At 33.9% G+C, this 18,908-nt stretch overlaps 1 protein-coding gene across 2 annotated transcripts in view; it reads right to left on the bottom strand.

The window, feature by feature from the left end:
• The window catches only part of LOC138171080 (cadherin-10), a 313,231-nt gene that overhangs the window by 9,996 nt on the left and 284,327 nt on the right, over nucleotides 1-18,908 (bottom strand). For both annotated transcript variants that reach the window (XM_069100488.1, XM_069100487.1), the window contains 2 exons: nucleotides 15,113-15,234; nucleotides 4,478-4,586 (listed from right to left, as the gene is read on the bottom strand). In XM_069100488.1, the coding sequence (XP_068956589.1) occupies nucleotides 4,478-4,586; nucleotides 15,113-15,234 (231 nt within the window). The remainder of the gene's footprint in view (nucleotides 1-4,477; nucleotides 4,587-15,112; nucleotides 15,235-18,908) is intronic.

Genomic DNA, 18,908 nt, shown 5'->3' with positions numbered 1-18,908 from the left:
GCCTCTAGCTCATTTCTATTTTCTGGAAGGCAAGAAAGAATATGATTACTGAGTAACTGGTGCCCCAATAGGAGGGAATCATTCAAAGATGAATAGACAAATTGGTTAAGAATTTTAAAAGTATCTGCAAGAAAGCCAGTAATATAATCATATTGGGGATGTTTAAGTTATTGACATTACCTTGAAAATCTTTCAACTAAAAATGAACAATAAATTTAACACAGGCAAAATGTTCCATTTTTTTTTTTACTAATATGTGCCTATTACCCATTTTCTTTTTGTTAAAATCTATGCTGAGCAGTATACTTTAGCTGGAAAAATAGTTGCATTATCAAATAAATCCCAATTTCAATATTCATTTTAGTAGACAGAGAAGTTTGGGTATAGCCCTTACTAAATGAGGATGATATTCCTCTACTGTTATCTGAAAACTTTCTTGAGTTGATTTTCTAATAAATGTGATGTTTTGCTAAGCCAAGTATATATAAGTATATGTCAATCCCAATTTCCTTGGTCAGTAAGTAATATTGTGAGTTTACAGAGGTAAAGAGCTCAGCAGAACTATATGTTTTACTAAATGGAACTTAGAATCATAGAAGTGATACTATTAAACATGAAGTTCAACATGATTTCAATTGGCAGTAAGGGTTATTTCATTTTTTTCTTTGTATTAACTGTGCTAGGCTCCTTGTTGATTGACTGGATCCAATTGTTCTGCCAATACTAGGAATTTTGTGTCTATCCAGGTCATTGAAAATCAAAGAAATTAAAAAAAATCAATATCGTAGTAAGTAAAAAATCTGAATGAGAATCTTTTTGAGTGGAGAGGTTCTAAGCTTCTTTTCACTCTAAAATATTTACATCGGCAACTCACTGATTATTGTAAAAAATCTCTAAGGGATTTAATTAGTGTTTCTGCTTCTATTCTAAATATGTCAATCATTTTGATATATAATATGAGCAAAATGGTAATTTCTACATTGGCCAAACTTCTTGAGAGGATAAGAGAGGCAGATTTTACAAATAGCCAAATTCTGATACATTTCAGAAACTTTGGAAATTCTTAGAACATTTGTGAAGTGCATAACTAGGCCCAAGTTTCACTATATATAAAGAGCTTACAGAATCCTTCACCATCCTTTTGACCTTACTCTGTATTTCCTTCAAATTATCAATGTTTCCTAAAATATACTGTCTTAAGTTGAAACCAATACTCCAGATGTCTCAAGAGGGTAGAATACAGAAGGAATCACATTTCCTTTTTATTAGGAAGAGAGATGGATAGACAGATAGATAGATATCCCCTCAAGCTCCCAAAGCATTATGTATCCTAATGATGAATTGGCTATATTCGTGTTTTTGCATTGTAACTATGACATATTTCTTATCTTACCTGTTAACTTATAAGATTCATGAGGAAATAATTAATTTATTTTATTAATTGTCTTAATTCACCTTATATCTCTGTTAGCACTTCTCATAGTAAATGATAAATGATGAATTGATAAACATCTAATCTTAGACTTTTTTTCTGCAATGGAAAAGTGATTGAGATCATGAAAGGTTATATATTTGAACAGTCTTTTCATTACATCATAGTGCCTATAAAATTTTTTGATTTTTTGAGAAGAAAAAACTGAGAGTAGTATGGGTAATGGTAATGAAATTTGAATTTGAAGATCCCTTTGTGTTGGCAAAGGTAGCAGGTACTTAGCACTTAGTAACTGATCAAGCCTCTGTTGGGGAAACAGAAGGTATGAACTCCTGTCTCCTGATGTAATAGGAAGGGGTTGGCTGAAACAGGAAGATAATGCTGTGTGTATATAAGAAAAGCCCAGAGAGGCACAGTCAGAATTTCTTGGGACCAGAATCTGGTGGCAGAGCAGCTACAGAAGAGAGAATGTAGAACTGAGCCAGAATCTCCTGAGAGCCTGTGGTGGTGGAGAGCCCGCAGCCAGGAGCCCAGGTGACTGAGGAAGCATGACTGGGATGCTGAAACTTTGTTTGCAGCTTGGTTGAATCTTGAATTCCCTGGAGCAGAAATTGTGAAAGATCTGACATGGATCAGACCCTGTGAACTTCAGTGTGGAGCAGAACATACTCAGAGAGCTGGACAAGGAACTGGGACCTGTCTGCCATTGAACCCAGGTGACAGTCTGGTAAATCCAGGTAGAATCTGGGACCATAGAAGGGGATCAAGGAAAACTGAGAACCAGCCCCAAGTCAAGATGAACAGACCTCTCCATGGGTACTGAGTACTGATGAAATTGTAGTTTACTAGTGACCTAGGATTGAAGGGTTTTGTGTATGATACTTAATAATTGATTGATGAATAAGTGACTGATTGAGTTAATCAAGACTTTGTCCCATGCATGGAAGAATTTGCTGAATAAGTGACTGATGGAGTTAACTTAAGAGTGCCTATGAATGGAAGAATTTGACTATTGTATTTTGAGACTATATTGTGATACTGATTGAGTTAACTTAAGACTTTGCCCCATGAGTGGAAGACTTTGACTATTGTACTTTGAGATGATTGTTCTTTGTTCTAAATATTGTGACCACTTTGGTGAAAATTATGTGGCCGTTTTAATGATAAGCTGTTGTGAATATAAGTTGTAATATTGTAAATGCTTTACCTTGATTTTCTGTGACTATTTTGCTTTTATTTGTTATGGAATAAATAGAGTATTCTCTATACTGTGTAATCAGAAACTTAAAAGCTGTTCACAGTAGTATTCTTCTGGAAAGCTTTTGTGCATGACATTACAGTATGGGAGCACAGTTTTCTTGAGGGAGATACTATGAGTAACTAAACTATTTCCATCCCACTGCCTCTGACACCATGTTATATGACTCTGGGACTTACTTAATTTTCATTTACTAACTGAGCTTTATACCTTTGATATCTTCACCATGTAACCCATTGTTTACAAAACGTGAGTTCCCTGTTCCTAAGTCTTGTTGTTTTCCAAATATAGGTCAAACTTTCTCTCATGCTGTACCAGGTTTTTCATGCTCTGATAAAAAATCACTTCAGTTTATCACTGATTACTTTCCTACACATCTCCTGTACTTGAGACTAAAGTGAGCTAAACCCTAAATGTTGATTTTACACCACATGAGTTCTCCTTGTCTCAGACTTCTTCATGCCTGGAATTCTGTAACCTATCATCTCTGCCTGTTGATATCATAGTTATTCTTCAAGGACCCACTGAAATATTACCTCTCATGAAACTGTCTCTTCTCATGCCTACCAGAATTATTTTCCTTAATGCCTAAATTATTTTTTGTGATTCCCTTATTATATTTGTAATATACTTCCCTGTATAATAATTATTTGTTCACATGCCTTAAAATCTCCAACTAGATCATAAATTCATTGAAATAATGAACTGTCTAATCTTATTTATGTCTTCCTTCAGCACCTATCACAAAATAAATATTTGAATGCTTACTGAATAATGAAAACCACCTTCACCATAATGTTATTCATTCAAAAAGATTCTGCATAAATTCAAAAAAATACACACAGAGAGAATTACTAGGTGCAATACTACCTTAGCTATTCTGAATGCATAGGGAAGGTGTTCTAGAATAGTGAGTTTTCCAAGGAATTTAACCTTTAAGTCCTAAAACTTAAAATACATATTTTTGATAGTGCTTTTTCTAAAACATATCACACATTTCCCTGTCTTTGCACACAGAGTATACTGAACATTTATTTTTTTCTTGATGATACATGATAATCACTATGGAGATAAATTGCTATCCCAGTCTAAAATACAATACTTTTATGGCTTCAGGGGCTATTGAATTGTACATATGTATGGCTGCTCAGGCTGTTTTGCTCTAAGTAAACATTTCATCTTTCTCTTGCCTTACATATGTGTCTACTCTCAAATGTCATTTCTTATTATTTTCTGTGAGTCTGCTTTTCTATAACCCCCTTGCTATCTTTACATTATGTTATTTATGCTGTTTTTCTCTCTTTCCTTTTAACCTATTCCCTTTTTATTCCTTATCTCTACTCTCTTTTTTATGCATTATAATCACTTAATATATTTGGTATGGTTAGAGCTCAAATTTGATAGCCTTTGTCAGTTAATTAGAAACTTCTTTTATTCAGGTAAACGAACCAGCCAATCATATCACTTTTAGGGTAATTTTTGCTTCTTTTTTACTTTATCAGTTATTTTTATCACTTACACATTTTATGTAAAGAGGCTTGGTATGTGTGGTTGGTAGAGGCTTTTTGGGGGGGAGGCAGGGATTGTTGAATCTTGTGCATCTGAAGGTGTTACTGATTATTGAAAATGTTAAAGAATCGATATCTCATTAAACCATTCAATACAATGTATAATATTATGAGAATTATCAACTTCTTTGAGGTCTTTTAAACTATTTATGGCATATCATAAATTTTGTAAGTAATCCTTTAAAGGGAATTCTTTATATTGTCAGATCTGAAATATACCTTCATTATCCTGGACAGTGAAGTTTGGGTTGACAGCAGCTAGACTGAAGAAAAATTTCTGTCCACCTAAGGGATCATCTTTATCCACTGCACTGATAGTCTGTATTAGCTGCAGAGAAAAGAAAATACACATTAAATTTGCTACTGCCTAAAATTGCTACTGATATTTCACATGCAATATCTTTTAAGTCCCCACCTTCCCTCACTGTGGTTTACTCAGTAACACTACATTTGTTTTCTTTTTATAAACTGACATATACTCAAATTTCTAGCTCTAAGTCAATAGATCAATATTGCTTAAATTTGATTTTTAAAATATTTTAATAAGCTGGAAACATCCATTTTTGTTTAGCTTATCAAAAAGTGACTTTTTATGTGGAGACAATGACTTTAGTCATATCATCTGTGGCTAGGATTTTATTTTATATATTTTCTTATATAGGTATAGAAAAATAGTCAATAAAACTTAGTTAGGCTTTCCTTTTAGCCAGACACTGTGTTTAGTGCTAGAGATACAAAGAAAGGGGAAAAAAAAGTAGTACTTGACCTCAGGGAACTCCCAATCTAATGGAAAGGACAACAAACAAATAACTATGTACAAAGAAACTACATACTGGATAAATAAGAAGTAAACAATGAACAGAAAGTAACAGAATTAATAGGGACTGGGAAAGACTTTCCATAGAAGGTAGTGTTTTAACTCAGACTTGGAGGAAGCCAGGGAAGTCAAGGGTTAGAGAATGGGGGAGGGAGGAGGAGAGTATTCCAAGCATGAAGGGTTGCCAGTGAAAATGTCTAGAGTCAGAGGTGGTGTATCTTTTTTTTTTAAAAAGAAATAACAAGGAAGCCAGTGTTACTGGATCAAAGAATATTTGCAGGTAAGAAGACTATTTGATTTGTTGGGTATGTTTGTGAAAGCCTTTGAACACTGGTTGATTTTATATTTGAGCCTGAGTTATTGTATGTCACTGGTGTTTACAGGACAGGAGGGTAACATAATCAGACCTTCATTTTAGGAAGATAACTGACAGCTGAGTGGAGATGGATTGGAATGGTGAGAGGCTTGTGCCAGGGAGATCAACCATCAGTGTATAGTAGTAGTCCAGGTTTGAGGCTGGTACACAAAGGTGTTAGCAATGTACAGTTGAGGAAGTAATATTCAAGAGATGTTACAAAAGGTAAAATTAAGAGACTTTGGAAACAAATTAGATATCACAGGTGAGAGAGTAAAGATTCAAGGATGATGCCTAAGTCGTGAGCCTGGGTAACTCATTGGATGGTAGTACCTTTAATAAGCATAGAAAAGTTTGGAATGAGGGAACTTTTTGTGGGGGAGAGGAGATTATGAGTTCCATTCTGAATGTTTTGAGTTTTAGATGTCTACAGGACATCTAGTTTCAGATGTCCACTAGGAACTTAAAGATGAGTGACTGAAGTCAGAAAAGCAGTTTGGAATAAATAAATCAACTAGAGGATCATCAGCATAAAGATGAAAACTGAATCCATGGAAGCTGAAGACATCATTAAGTGAAACTGTGGGGGGAAGAAGAAGGCTCAGGATACTCATGGTTAGCAGATTTGACCTGGATTAACCTACAGCAAAGGAAGCTGAGAATTAGATAGAGAGGTAGGAGGAAAATGAGGGTAGTGTCATGAAAGCCTAGAGAGAAAACAGTATTAAAGAGAAGAAGGCAATCAACAACAGCAAAGCTGCAAAGAGTTCAAGGATGAGGATGGAAAAAAAGACCATTAGATTTGACAGTTATGAGAGCACTGATAACTTTGGAAAGCAATTTCATTTGAATAATGAGATCTGAAGCCAGACTGTAGAAAGTTAAGATGATAGTAAGAGTAAGAGCAAGAGGGACAAACTTCTTTATTACTTTGGCTATAAAATACTGAAGAGATAGGTTTGGTGATGGTAAAAAAATACTAAGAAATTTTGAAGAGTATTTACTTTCTTCTTATAAAGGAGTACAGAATGGTATCTTAAGGATCGATTAATAGAGAGAGGAGTTGGGGCAGCTAGGTGGGCTAGGTGGCGCAGTGAATAGAGAACCAGCCCTGGAGTCAGGAGGACCTGAGTTCAAATCCAGCCTCAGACACCTGACATACTTTCTAGTGACTTTGGGCAAGTCACTTAACCCCAATTGCCCTCCAAAAAAAAGCAAAAAAAAATAGGGGAGTTTATCTTCAATCTAAACAATGAAATCCTCCATCTATGCTCATTATAAAATATATGTTGTGCACAAGTTTCTAAAGTTTATGATGGAAATTTAATTAACAGTATGGAACACATACAGAGAAACATTCATATATTCAATATAATCAAACTGAATGGAGAAGTGGAGGAATAGAGACTATATTCAAACAAAATTAAATAGTAAATTTGGTAAATCCCTCACTTCTGTTTTTTTTTTAATCTTTTTTTTAATAAAAAATTTTTTTTTTGCCTTTTTGGATAGAAACATTAGGATTATAAAATGGGCAAAAGGGTACATGGCTAGTTTGTGTGTGTGTGTGTGTGTGTGTGTGTGTGTGTGTGTGTGTTAAGTGTCTAAGGCCAGAACCGAACTCAGGTTATCCTGACTCCAGGGCCAGTGTTCTACTCACTGCGCCACCTAGCCGCCCCCCTCCCCCTTTTAAAAATCTTAATAAAATGAATCAGTCAGTTCAATTTGTGATAAGGCTGGTTTCTGGTATTTCACCAAAGATTCTTGTGAACTCACTACAAATTAAGATCATCTTCAATATGATAGATATTCACTGTTTTTAAATTTGATTCAGGTCAATGATTAAACAAATTGTTTGCTTTTGTAATCAAGTAACTGAATAATTGGAAAGCCATTTGGTTAGAGCTTAGGGGATTAGAATGAGCAGAGTTAAACATAGCGCAAACAAGAAATCATAAAAAAGGAGCAGAGAAAAAAATGTCATGAAATATGTATGGTAAAATAAAGGTGGATTGGGGATGTGATAAAAGTGAGATTTCCAGATGCTTTCTTGATATCCTCAAAATATCAAGAGAGCTAGGGAAAGAACCCCAACATCTTGAATAGATTCTTTGTTGTTAACTTGTGGAAGAATATGATAGTCACACATGATAGGCAGGCAATTGTAAATTAAAATGATCTGCCTCAAAATGTGATAAGTTCCTTCTTTTGAAGATCTTCAAGCTAAGATTATATGACCATTTGTTGGTTTTGTTATAATAGGGATTCCTTATATGTATGGTTTGAGCTATATGACTGTTGAGATCTCTCCCAACTCTCAAATTATGTATCTTTGGAGAGAATATCCATGTTAATGAGATCACATATTCATTTAAGTATTTCTAAATAAATTGACCAGATGGGTAAAACATTATAGTCATCATTTTTAATTATTTTTCTCTTCAGGGAAACATCTACAATTCAAATAGTGCATGTGTGGATAATATAATATTCAATTTAAAATGTAACTATTTTATTTGTATTATACTGCATTAAATATTATTCCACTCAAAAGATTAATAACAGAACATTTAGCAGTTTCAAAGTGTGTTTATCCTTTCAAATTTTCAAAGTATGTTTATCCAAAAGGGCTATTCTTTAAGAAAAAAAGACCAGAGAAAAACCTAGGCTTTGGAAGATGTTCCTTATAACAGATTGCATATTAACAATCATACAATTGATTAAGGGATATAAACAATTTCAGGTCTTTCTCTTTTGTTTGCTGACAAAAAAACCCTTTAAAAACATCCTTTTATTTAAATAATCCATGCATCACCAAGCTCATCAACAAGAATATTCTCTTGTAAGTCATAAATTAAGTAGTGACAATTGTACTTAAACATTAGTTGACAAAAGCATCTGCAACTAAATAAATCCAGGGGATATTTGTACTGGAGTATTTTCAAAATGTACTCTGGAAATAATTTTTAAAGCTCTATCAAATAAGAACAGATTCTAAACTAATAGAAAATTTCAAAGACGTTATCAGGACCAAAATTAAGCAATAGTAAAGAAATCCAAACAGCATGCTTACTTTCTTATGACATTACTTCAAAGATCTCTAATTTATTTGCCTTTAGCACTATCTCAAACAGCACAGGTCACAACCTCTCTAGCATTTAGACATTTCTGGGGAGAAGATATTTATTATCCTGTGGACAATTTGGTGATGAGTTCCTCTAAATATAATTTGAATCAAGGCTTGTCCTTTGACATTGGTCTGATTAGCCTATACTTAACATCTTTCTAATTTGGAAGAATTTAGTAATATACTTGCAAAGCCTTCAAGACTCTAGTTTAATCCAATGCTACAAAAAAGTATTAGAATAGGACTTTAGTAAAAGGTCTGCTTTCATATAAAAGAAATCTTTTGAAAGAATGGTTTCTGCGAAATTTTGAGCTTTCCTCTTTTTAAAATTAATTTTTGAGGGGGGAAGGCTAGGCAATTGGGGATAAGTGACTTGCTCAAGGTCACAACACTAGTAAAGTGTCAAGTGTCTGAGGCTGAATTTGAACTCAGGTCCTCCTGACTTCAAGACCATTTTTTTTATTCACTGTACCACCTAGTTGCCCTGAAGTTTTCCTTTAAGAAAAAAAAAAAAACGGAGAGGAGAATAACTAGGTTTCGGTAAATGATTCTCTAAAACAGATTGCATATTCATAGTCATGAGATTGAGAGGTATAAAATATTTGAGATTCTACTGTATCCTTTTTTTTGGTGACCAAAAAACAAAACCAAATGAGTGCATAGGAAATTACCTTAAAAACTCTTATCCAAGGTGTATAGCACTTTCATACTACTCCCTGATATAAAAGACTATTTCATCAACACCACCATTTTCCTAGTGATGTTTTATAACTTCAATGGAGCAGGAAGATATGCAATGAATTTTTTTTAAATGTACATTCCTCAAAAGACAAAGAAGAAACATATCTCTCTAACAGGCTATAAAATATTAGCAATAATGACATATACATGGGCTCAGAGATTGTGGTTTGTCCTTCATTCTGGAAGGGGACCATGACATCAGGGAGATGACTTGCAATTGACTTTTGATTTGAGTGAGGGAGGGCTATGCAAATTTCTCCTTCAGAGCCATCTGGGTATAGTGGCCAGATATTCACCGGAAGCCTGGAAATGGCCCAGAATGCAGTTGGGGACCTTGGCCCTTTTAAATTAAGGTCATTTCATGTAATATAACTGTAACAGCATCAGCTCAAAGAGAAACCCCATAGTATAGAGGATAGAGGACTACTTGTGAAATCAGGAGACCTGGGATTAAATCTTTCCAATCACATACAGTAGCTGTTTGACTATGAGGAAATCACTTAAACCCTCAGGTCCTCAGGTAACCATTTTTGGGCCTGTGGTTTTATTGGTAAAGGGAACTCCCAATGAAGGGGCCTCCTGTACTAATTCAGTTTGGTATTTTCTCTTCAATGTATAAGTCTTGAAGAGTTACCTGTGGCAATGAACAATTAAGTAACCTATGCAGGATAACATAGACAGTATGTCAGAGGCAAGATTTGAAGTAAAGTTTTCCTGACTCTCAGGCTGGAGGTCTATCTTTTCATAATACTGTATCATTTTCTAGTCAGTTTCAAAGATTGTAAAATAGACAAGCTATCTTATCTCCATCAGTAGAGGGAATTTTTATGACAGTATCTCAACACTGATTGAAATAAAGGCTATCATTTGCTCTCCACATATACTTTGGAAAACTAATTAGAAGATGAAATTTTATTAGGGAGAAAACCTTATTCTAACTATAAAGAGAAGTTGGTAGTGGATAGATGATCTTAATACAATAGTGAGAAAAATAGTGGCAAAAGTCATAAAATAAAAAGGAATTTTATAACTGTTAGTTATATTACAAGTACATATTTTAAATGTAAAAAAATATTGGTAATTTAAAAGATAAGGATAAAAATTATATTTAAAGTCAAGTAGATCAAGTTTACCATATAGATAGAAAAGTCCTGATCAGATAGTTAAATACATTTGTAAAATTAAAATTCTAAATCACAATTGATAGTGCAGATTAGATCTCAGCTTTCAATAATTCAGAAGGTTCATGTGGCCCTAGAAGGCAGAGCTGGGTTTAAAAGATAACTTGAGTTCAATTACAATAATTCTACAGGAACTTGAATATAAATCTACTCTAAAACATATCAAGTGGTCATACAACCTTGACATGAAGACCTCTGAGGAGGAGAAACTCAGTAGCACCTATAAGGCTGATTATTCCACTTTTGAATGGCTTCTGCCTTTTCTATACATTCAAGTATATATCCAGCTGTCTGGGCATCTTGCTATTTTTTTGTTGTTAAATTTGTATTATAAGACCTAATAAATAGATGTTGAATAAAAGGTTGCTGAATTAATCTGAAGTAAGGTTTTCCTTTGGTTTTTGTCATATTTCAAATATTGCAATAAGCAAATTAAACACCTAAATTTTGATCTCCCATGTCTGTTTATTTTGTTTATTTTTTTCTAATAATATGTCTCGGATGATGTCTTTTGGAAGTGTATGTGTGTTTGTGTGTGTGTGTGTGTGTGTGTGTTTCATTACCCATTCGGTCACCTGAAATGTATGTTCTTTTGGCTCTACAGTTTTCCATGATTTTCAGTCAGAGAGAATAAACTAAAGAGCATTGATGTTAAAAAGACAACTATTAACTATACAACAGCAACTACGTTAGGATAATTGAAAGCACTATTCACTTTCTTGGATGTGATTCAATCTAGACTCTGCCTCCTATTCAATTATGGGCTAAACTTGCTGTCTATCTGCAGGAACTATCTGAGATGTATATACTGTTGGAACAATTCTGTTCTACGTGTCAAAATCTAGATGATAGTTGTGTTTTTTTTTCCTCTCCCTTTTCTCCCCTTCTTAATTATCTGGATTATATATATATATATATATATATATATATATATATATATACATATATATAATTATAATTAAAATCCTCTGGATTTTAACAATTTCCATTAAAAAAGCTATGTAGTATTCTAGAAATCAATGCAATTAGTACACTGTCATTAGAAAATGGAAGGATTCAGATAACCTGACCTCTGCATGTATTTGTTCTGTTTAGAATCTATGAGGTATATCCTTCAGGACATAGGCAAAAAACCCAGGTGAACAATCATTTGTCTCCCTATTTTAAAATGCCCCTATTCTCACTTTTGAGTAACCAGTATAATTACAGTTGTTAGAAATGGTTGATCAGCTATGAAACAACACTATTCAATTAAATAATTAAAGCTATTCATTGATATAAAAGTTCAAGGTGAAATTGATTTTAGTTATAGTTGCATTATACTTTCATTGAAAGGCTTACAGACCAATTGCGATTTCAAAGCAATACATCATTCTTAGCACAATAGGTTTCAACTAACAGTCATTGCAAACATATTAATTAAAATACTCCATTTTAAGGAGTTTGTCTTTATGAAATTACATAAATTAAAAGCATCATAAATATATACAAATATTCTAACTTCATTATTTAAATGAAATTACTCTGTCTACGGTCACCAGTCTTTTAAATGGTCAAATCTTTTTGCAAATGTTCTTGACCTCTGAAGATTTTGACACTGCTACTCTCTCTCTTCAAGGAAAATCTTTTCTCTCTAGGTTTTCGTGACACTAATCACTACTTTTCCTCCTTCTTCCTATTTGACTGCTTCTCTTTAGTCTCCTTTGCCAGATATTCACCCACATTTTGCTGACTAAATGTCAACTTCTCCCAAGGCTCTGTCTTGGCACCACTTCCCTTTCCCCTATGCACTATCTTGCTTAGTGATTTCATCAGCTCCAGTAGGTTTAATTATCATCTTTAAGCAGATTCTTCTCAGATAAATTTATCCAGCCTTCATCTTTCTCCTGAGCTCTAGTTCTATACTGTTAAGGCCTTTTAACATTTCATAATGTATGTTTTTCAGGTATTGCAAACTCAACATGTTCAAAACAGAATTCATTATCTCTTGTCCTCACCCCATCTACCACTTCCTTCTCTTTTTCCATTCTTCCTATTACTGTTAAGGGTACCATCATCCTGCCCATCACCCAGACTCATGACCTACTTGTCATCCTTTTCTGCTTCACATTTTTACTCATTATATATATTTATTCTGTTGTAAATTCTTGTTGTTTCTACTTTTCACTTAATTACTCATATTTTTCTTTTTATCTCCACTCAATATAGGCCTTCATTTTCTCTTGCCTAGACTATTTCAATTGATTTATAATTGGTCTGTCGCCTTTGATACCCTCCCCGCTTCAAACAATGCTCCAGTCAGTTGCCAAATTGGTTTTCCTAAAGCAAAGTTATGACCATGTCATTGTCCCTACTGAATAAGCTACAGTGACTCTCTTTTACTTCTAGGATCAAATATAAAATGTTCTATTGGGCATTTACCAGAATGCCTCAATAACCAGAAACCTCCCTACCTTATTAATTATCTTACATATTACTCTCCTATATACTCTCTACTTGCAATAGTCTCACACATCGCATCCCATCTCCTGACTGTTAGCTTACACTGATACCTGGGACTCACTTTCCTTATTTCTAGCTCCTAGATTCTCTGGCTTTCTTTAAGACAATTCAAATTACAGTTTTCAAGAAGCCTTTTCCTGCTGCCTACCTTCCACTTTTCTTTTTCCCCAGAAATTATGTTTGATGTACTAACAATATAGGTAGACTGCATACATATGCACATAAATATCTACACACATCTAGTTTGCAAACTACATAAAATAAGATATACATAGCTACATATAGAGACACGTATACATATATGAACATATATATATAAGATTACATACATAGCTTTCTGTATGAAAGCATATGCTTATATATGTATACACATACCTATATGCACATATGTATGTATGTGTTTGTACCTAGTTATTTGCATGTTTTCTCCCCTCTTTGACTGTGAGCTCCTAGAATAGAAAGACCATGCATTAGTGTGTGAAGGGTTTTAGTTTTAGTTTTGCTTTGGAATCTCAAATACTTAGCACAGTGCCTGACACAGTGAAGTGTTTAATAAATGCTTGTTAAATGATTGACTTTTGTTTTGCTGTGGTCATTAGGGAACTAGGTGGCACAGCTGACAGAGTGTTGAAACTAGAGTTATAAAAATCTGGGTTCAAATATTACTTTAGATTTTTACTAGCTGTGTGACTCTAGGCAAGTGATTTAACTTATTTGGCTTCATTTCCTCAACTGCAAAATGGGGCTAAAATAGCACCTAGCTCACAAGGCAGTTATGAAGATAAAATGAAATATTTGGAATTTGTTTTCCAAACATTAAAGAACTTTATAAATGGTAGCTATTATTATTGTTAAACTGAGATTGCCCAAACAAATATATAGGAAATTTACTTTTGCAGATCTATTGTTCCTGTAAATCTAGGAAAATCGGTCTGTTTACATGTAAAAGACAGACAACTTAAATATAGGTTTAAAATTTTAAACTGTCCTCTTTGGGGATGGTCAAATGAAATAGGGTGCCCTAGGCAAATAATAAACAAGTGGCTGGGGAACAACTTCCAAAAGTAAAACAGAAATATTAACAATGCTTATAGGTCATTAAAATGACCTAAGTATAGTACTCTGGATTTCAATAACATTAACCAAACAAGGCATGTAAATAAGCTGAACTCCAATTTTTCATAGCATCTGAAAGGAAAAATAAAATCCAGTTGACACAATTTTACCATTTCAAAAACTGTATAAGCACTGTTGAATTTGTTTGATGATTCAATAGGAAGAATTTGAGAGATAGGGTAATGTAATTTGCATAAAAATGTAATAGTGACATTGATGTTTATAAAGACCGTGAAATAATGTCAAAACATAATGTGGTTCTCTGATGGGTTCTCTTTCTTTAAAAAAATAAATTTGATTCCCAATTATTATTTATAACATTCTGCTTCCTTCTGTGAAGATAGTGCTGAAACCAATTAAGAGCATTTCATTCAGATTCATACATTCAGCCTTTTCAAACAACAAAATGAGTCTACTGAAGCAGAGGTTTTAGGAGTAAATACATAAAGCTGATTCAGGGAGAGCTTTATAAAGAAATATGTCATTAGATAATTTCATGTTGCTGTAATTCTGAAATTTAATGCATATATCTAAGGTTTGGTTCCTCTTTTACTACAACATAGCCATATTTTAATTCCATTTCTACATCCTGGAATTGAATGAATCTCTTTCTATCCTTTTGGATCTGTTCCTATCCTTTAATTCTCTCCGTGTCTTCCATTGCTTTCACTTACCCTCTTCATCTACTGGTTTTCTATATTTATCTGAAAAAGCAGAAGGATTTTTTTTTTTTGCTTTTCAAAGAGTTTGGAAATTGCTTGTACCTACCCACTCACTGCCTTGTGGTGGCAAAGCAGGTACAACTTCCACAAGACTTTAAGAATCATTAAAAAAGAATTAAGGATCCTATGATAATCCTTACAAATCTGTCTTTTTCTCACTTGGTCTCTCCGTGTCTCTCTGTCTGACACTTCTTACTCTCCTTCCACACTCTCCCTTTTTCCCTCTGAAGGTATTATTTTTATTAAGAAAAGTTAAAAAATTATTATGTTTATTACATTTCAGAGACACTTACTTGTCCAGGTCTTGCATTCTCACACACAAATGTGTCATAGAACACAGCAAACTGTGGAGCATTGTCATTGACATCCAAAATTCTGACAAAAACTGCTACACGAGTTGTTTCTTTTGGGTTGTCTAGGGGAGGGAAAGAAAAACCTTGATTTCCTATGAACAGAATTAAAGAGAGACTGATAGGAATGTGTTAGTACTATAATGCAGGGAAACATCCCCTGTGCTAGAATTATGTTTTTGGCTATATTTTTCTATCAAGTGAAAATTAGAATGTTTTGAAGTAAATACATATTAGTTCTGCTCTATTGTAACACAATAAAATAATACAATATAATACAAAAAATACAAAACAAAATAAAATAAATTGTAATACAATAAATATTATAATACAATAAAACACAGTAAAATGGTATGTTAGAATAATTAAATAGAAATGATTTCAATTATTTTGGGGCTCACATTTTTCTTCTGGAAAATACATTTAAATAACTATTGAAAATATTTCAGCTTTTATATATGATGGGCATATTTTGCTTATTAGCTTATTTAAAAGACAGAATGTAAATATGAAAATACAAATAGGACATGTATAGTGTTCATTTTAGGCATTAGTTCAACCACATGAAGTTACCTAAGCATTCTCTCATTTTAAGAATTAATCATAGTAAGGGAACAAGATATAGTAGAGAAGTGTACAGGGAGTCCCAGAAGTCTTAGCGCAGTTTATTTAAGCTATTAAACTATGTAAGTATTAAGTTATTAAGTTTAAAACTACACTAAGACTTCTGGGATACCCTGTATTTTGAGAGAAAGCACCTGGGTTTTAATGAAGGCTATGCAATTGACTAAATGTAAGACATTGGGCAAATCAGTTCTCTGAAACTCATCTGTAGAATAAGAAGGCAAGACTAGGTGCTTTAGGATCATAGATACAAAAGTGATGTTAGTAATTACCTACTTTAATCCTCTCATTTTAAAGATAAGGTTAACTAAGGTCTAGGGAGGTTTAGTGACTCATCTTTCTTAACATAGGCAATAATTGTTAGAGGCAGGCAGCATGTGAAGCCAGTTCTGACTTTAAAGTCAGTCTTGGCTTTCCACTGTCAAGAACTTCCCTTCTAAACTCATTTAATTCTGAATCCATAACTGTCCAGAACAGAGGTGGGGAACGTATTGCCTCGAGGCCACATATGGTGAATCATTTCTCCGGTGTAGTTTGGATTCAGTCAAAGCAGTACAGGAGGACCTAGATGGCCACGGCATCTTGCCTCGAGGCCACATATTCCCTACCTCTGTAGATGATACTCTTGATATGTTATCCTAAAACCCTATGTATAGTAGTTAAAATGCTATTATTGCTATCGTAGTTGTTAATAGCTTGAATTATATTGAACTCGTGTTTTACTTGCTCACTCCTTTGCAAGGAAGTACTCTCAGTTGGTCTCTGCAACCTCTTTTGATCAGTGTCTTCTTACTCCATTTTTAAAAGTTTCATTATTATTCATATAGTCAGTCTAATATGATAGTTTTCACACTTATGGCCCTACTATTCTAATGGAAGAATAATTTGGATCTTCTTTTCCTATGTGGCATTCATCTACACATCTGATCCAAAGTTACCAGGACTTTAATATTCTTGAGAAGAGAGATTTAGACTTTTCATTTTCATACAGGACCTAGAGGATATGCTCTGAACACAATACACATTTCTGGATTGTTCCATTTATCGCCCTATATAGTTATATGCAAAAGGGATGTGGGTAGGTCTGAAAAATATGTGTAGAAGAATAAGGAGATGAGACTGCCTTTTGCTCTGCTATAGCTATGCTGAAACATCATCTTGCAATGAAGGAGCCTCATGCTTAATAGAAAACTCAGATGAAGAATCTATGGGAGGTGCCTGCATACACATCCCTTCTATATTCTCTGGTATCTCTTCCATAGATGATTCTTATTCTTGTTCTTCTTCTCCTTTTCCTCCTCCTATTCCTCTTCTTCTGCCTTCTTCTCCTTCTCCTTCTTTTCTTCCTCCTTTTTATATGCATAGTGTGAGTTACTTTCTAAAATCTTCATGTAAGGATAAGAGTTCCATTGGTAGCAGGTCTACTCTTCCTACCACAAAGAATTACAAGAGAAACAGAGTAATTTTTTCCCTCTTCAGTCTTCATTCCTAGGAAGATATCTGGGGTAGTATATTAGGATACGATATTGGGCATAAAGTCAGAAAAATCTATGTTCAAATCCTACTTCAGATACTTAAGCTGTGACCTTAATTTTTATCTGCCTCAGTTTCCTCAAGTGTAAAATTGAGATCACAATAGCATCAACTTTAACAGGGTTGATATGAGGATCAAATGAAATTATATCTGTAAAATTCCTTAGCACAATGTTTGTTTGGTACATAATAAGCACTTAATAAATACTTGTTTCCCATATTCCTTCTTCATGAAACTGGGACTTAAAGCTGTTTCAGTCTTTTGTCATTGGAGTCTTCAAACTGATAAGTAATTCACAGCAACAGAAACACCACAACACATACTAAGACCAAATTTACTTATTCAGAATTTTACTTAGTTTCTTCATGTACAAAATATAAAGGCCTGGACTAGGTGGTGTCTCTAAAGTCCTATCTAGTTTCCCCATCTTCTATGTTTATTTCATACCTATATTCCATGTGGTAACCAAAATACTTCATATTTCTGTTATTCTTTATAGTTTACTCAAATAGCCCTGAGAGATGCTCTTAATTTGCTTTAGCAAATAGAGTTCATTTGGTCATAATATAGAATTGTAATTTTCAACCTGGTCTTGTGAAATGGTAGTTTCAATGATGTTTCTGGAAAAGGAGTATTTTTATTATCAACTTCATTTTGCCAAAGAAGAAACTGAGGCTCTGGGAGTCATATAGCTAGTAAAAGGCAGAAACCAGGTCTAGAGCCCAGGTGTTCTGTGTAAATCAGAATTCTGTCTTAACACTTTCACCATGTGGTTTTTGTTACAGGACCTGCCACATTTGTACTCTTCTTGCCAAAAGAGAAGAAAAGTGGGGAGGAAATAAGGTCTTAAGTTTTTGTTTCAATGATCAGTAGTAACATGGGAAACATTCCTTATACTGCAGATGAATCTTTAGGGCTCTCTCTTCAGAGTTAAACAAAAAGGAAACTCAAGTTAATTATCCAAAACATACAGATGTTTAGCATTCTTTTTTGTAATAGACTGTTTCTCTCTTCTTAGGTTTGAATTTAAATATAGCCACCACCTTTAGAATTTCCTGCAATGGTAATAGTTAAATCCATCTCAGGAATACGTTGGGGGCTGCTCATTTGCTTCTACTAACAAATGTTAATTTGCTCCAGCTGCCAGGGTTGATTCAGTCATTATAAGTAGTCATAATTTTCAGGCTGGCCTCACCAAATGGCATTTTTAATGATATTTCTGAAAAAGAAAGCTGAAGATGGAAGTCAGTCATGATATAGTACACCATATAGTTTACTGGGCACAAGTACTTGTCATAAGCTTTAATGCATTACTAGAAAACTTGAGAATTTAACTTCTGGGCCTGTGGCAGGTGACACATTTAGTAGCAGTGTATTTTTATATCTTCTTGACACACTCAGGGGCTTTAGAGAATGACACATTTACCATAAAACACAAATCATAAGGCCAAGTGAAAGCAACCCCTTTGTGCTACTTCTTCCTTTCCCCCTTTCCAGTTGATGTGTAATACCTCAAAAGGCATAATAGGATCCTTATCACACACACTTTGGCAGGTATGCATTTCAAAGAGTTAATTTAAA

Source organism: Petaurus breviceps, unplaced genomic scaffold, assembly GCF_028583685.1.
Source record: "Petaurus breviceps papuanus isolate PSGF00001 unplaced genomic scaffold, PetGlider_PUasm1.0 41, whole genome shotgun sequence".
In the NCBI taxonomy this organism is placed as follows: Eukaryota; Metazoa; Chordata; class Mammalia; order Diprotodontia; family Petauridae; genus Petaurus; species Petaurus breviceps.
This window is presented reverse-complemented; position numbering and strand designations above follow the sequence as displayed.